We start from the raw sequence: 2,240 nt of genomic DNA on the forward strand, positions 1-2,240 counted from the left end.
CACCCACCCACCCATCTCTTCTCCATCTCCCCCAGGACAGATCCAGCGAGGCCACGGCAGAGCCTCACCAGTCGTTCTCCTGCTCGAAGTAGCAGATGGAGATGAGCCGGGAGCCGCTGCCCACAGCGAACTTGTTCTCCTTGGGGGACCACTTGACGCAGCGGGCAGCCCGGTTGATCCGCAGGATGACCAGTGTGGGTTTCCAGACATTGCCCTTCAGGGTCCAGACATAGGCGTTGCGATCAGTCCCGCACGTCACCAGCCGGTTGCTCTCAGGGGCCCAGTCAATGCCTGGAAGGCAGAGGGAGGTGATGGTGGCCCAGGGAGCCGTGAGGATGGGGACAGGTCGCTCAGGGCTGGAGGCCAGAGCTGTTCTGGGTGGTCTCTGCTACAGAGTCCCTCTTTACCCTACTCCCACATCCATCCCAAACCATCTCATGCCATCTTTTCCATCTGTCCCTATCCCTTCACATCCATCCACCCCACCTGACACCGTCCCGTCCCATCCCATCCCATCCCATCCCATCCCATCCCATTCCATCCCATCCCATCCCACTGTAGGTCCTACTAGGTTTTTGAATGCTTTGCATGTCCCATCCACAAACATGGTGACACACAGACCTCTTCAGCAGCCAGGCAGGATGGGCTCTGCAAAGGATTTCAACAAGAGCCCACCCCCCGTGTCCCCGTCCCTTCCATCAGCTGGGACTTACCTGTCACCTGCCCGTTGTGCTCCTTCAGCTCGTGGACTTTGCTCCACTTGGCTCCATCCTTACGGTAGATGTGGACCTCGTGGTTATTGGGGCAGAGGGCGATTTCTGTGGAGCAAAGTTGGGGTCATGGGCTCTGTTGGAGGGGGAGCGGGACCAGCTGGCATCCATCTGCTCCTTCCTGGCTCAGTGCAGCTTGTTGGGGTCCCACCAAGATCCCCCCCAGTCCTGGCCTTTTGCTGCCCCAAAGCTGGCCCTGCTCCTGCAAACTATTCCTACAGGGAAGGGAAAACCTCCCAGACTTGACAGCCCAGCATGTGGTCCTGTGGGGATGGTGGGATGGGATAGGGCGGCTGTCAGCTCCCTTCCAGCCCCATCCTGCCCCGCCTGCCCGGCTGCAGCAGAGAAAGCCCTTTTTGTTCTCTCCCACATCCCCCGCGCCGTGGCCGGGAAATGCCATCGGCCGTGAATCACCCAGCTCTATTCCGTTCTCCTCTCCGGTAAGGGACACTGTGCTGGGACTCGCTGTGCTAGCTCATCCCCCTGGACCAGGGGGATGCAGAGGGACGCATGATGTTGCAGCCTCAAAATCCGTCTGTGGCAGGACCCGCTTCCCCAAACCCAGCCCTGACCCAGATCTGTCCCATCCAAGCAGTATCACCCACTGTGGGGGTGTTCAGCCAGGACAGTCGTTGCTTTGGGCTGTCCCTGGGGATTTGGGGTGAGGTCCCCCAGCCGTACTTACGGGTTCGGTCCTTGTTCCAGGCATGGCAACTGATGGGCTCCAGCAGGAAGCTGTGGTAAGCCATGGCTCATAGGCTGGGGACAGGGCAAGAGATGATCCCATCAGGAGATGCCGCTCCAGCCACGGGGATAAGCACCCAGTGAGACCCCCAGCTCCCCGTCCTACCGAGCATTCCCTCCCACCAGGCTCAGCCCTGCATTACAGCCCACTGCATCCCTCCTCTGCCAGGGAAGAGGCTTCTCCGAGGATTTCCAAGCTCAAAAACCGCCCAAGATCACAGAATCACAGAATGTTCGAGGTTGGAAGGGACCTTGAAATATCATCTAGTCCAACTTCCCCCTGGCACAGCAGGATCACCCAGAGCTGGTCACACAGATCGGGGCAGGGGAGCAACAGAGGGTCCCAGTGAGCTGGAGATGCTCCCCATGGTGCTTCCCCATGACCAGGAACCCCACGCTGAGCGGCCCATGGCTGGAGGCCAGATGAGTGCCCCATGGCCAGATGTCCAGAGCTGGCTGTCCCATGATCAGGGACCATCATCCTGCCCTGACCAACTGGAGCTCAGCGGGTAGGAGCTGGCTGGGCACACCCCGGTGCCAGCACCTCTGGCCCCACACACACCCTGGGAGACCCTCTGCGGGCAGCACCTCCTCCCTCCAGCTGCTCCCACCAGCCCCATGGGGCCAGAGCTACTTGCTCCTTGCCCACCTCTTGTTTAGAAAGAGCCAAAACCTCATGAAGACCCCTCCATCCTGTCCAGTCTCATCCCACCTCGAGTGTGCTCG

The 2,240-nt window shown here is 60.2% G+C and overlaps 1 protein-coding gene across 1 annotated transcript; it reads right to left on the bottom strand.

Moving 5' to 3' along the window:
- Window positions 1-64: 64 nt before the first annotated feature.
- Window positions 65-1,547, bottom strand: LOC104279290 (actin-related protein 2/3 complex subunit 1B). Its single transcript, XM_009876510.1, has 3 exons — window positions 1,456-1,547; window positions 714-818; window positions 65-291 (listed from the first exon to the last, which is right to left on the bottom strand). Exons 1-3 carry the CDS (start codon window positions 1,517-1,519, stop codon window positions 65-67), a joined length of 396 nt encoding a protein of 131 aa, XP_009874812.1. The 5' UTR covers window positions 1,520-1,547.
- Between the last annotated feature and the right edge of the window lie 693 nt (window positions 1,548-2,240).

This window comes from Apaloderma vittatum, unplaced genomic scaffold, assembly GCF_000703405.1.
Source record: "Apaloderma vittatum isolate BGI_N311 unplaced genomic scaffold, ASM70340v1 scaffold34309, whole genome shotgun sequence".
Classification (NCBI taxonomy): domain Eukaryota; kingdom Metazoa; phylum Chordata; class Aves; order Trogoniformes; family Trogonidae; genus Apaloderma; species Apaloderma vittatum.

Coding starts and splice junctions, on each gene's coding strand:
- LOC104279290 (XM_009876510.1), bottom strand. CDS start 1,519: ATGGCTTACCACAGCTTCCTGCTGGAGCCCATCAGTTGCCATGCCTGG. Junction 819..1,455: donor CTGGAACAAGGACCGAACCC/GTAAGTACGGCT, acceptor TTTGCTCCACAG/AAATCGCCCTCTGCCCCAAT. Junction 292..713: donor GCACAACGGGCAGGTGACAG/GTAAGTCCCAGC, acceptor TCTGCCTTCCAG/GCATTGACTGGGCCCCTGAG.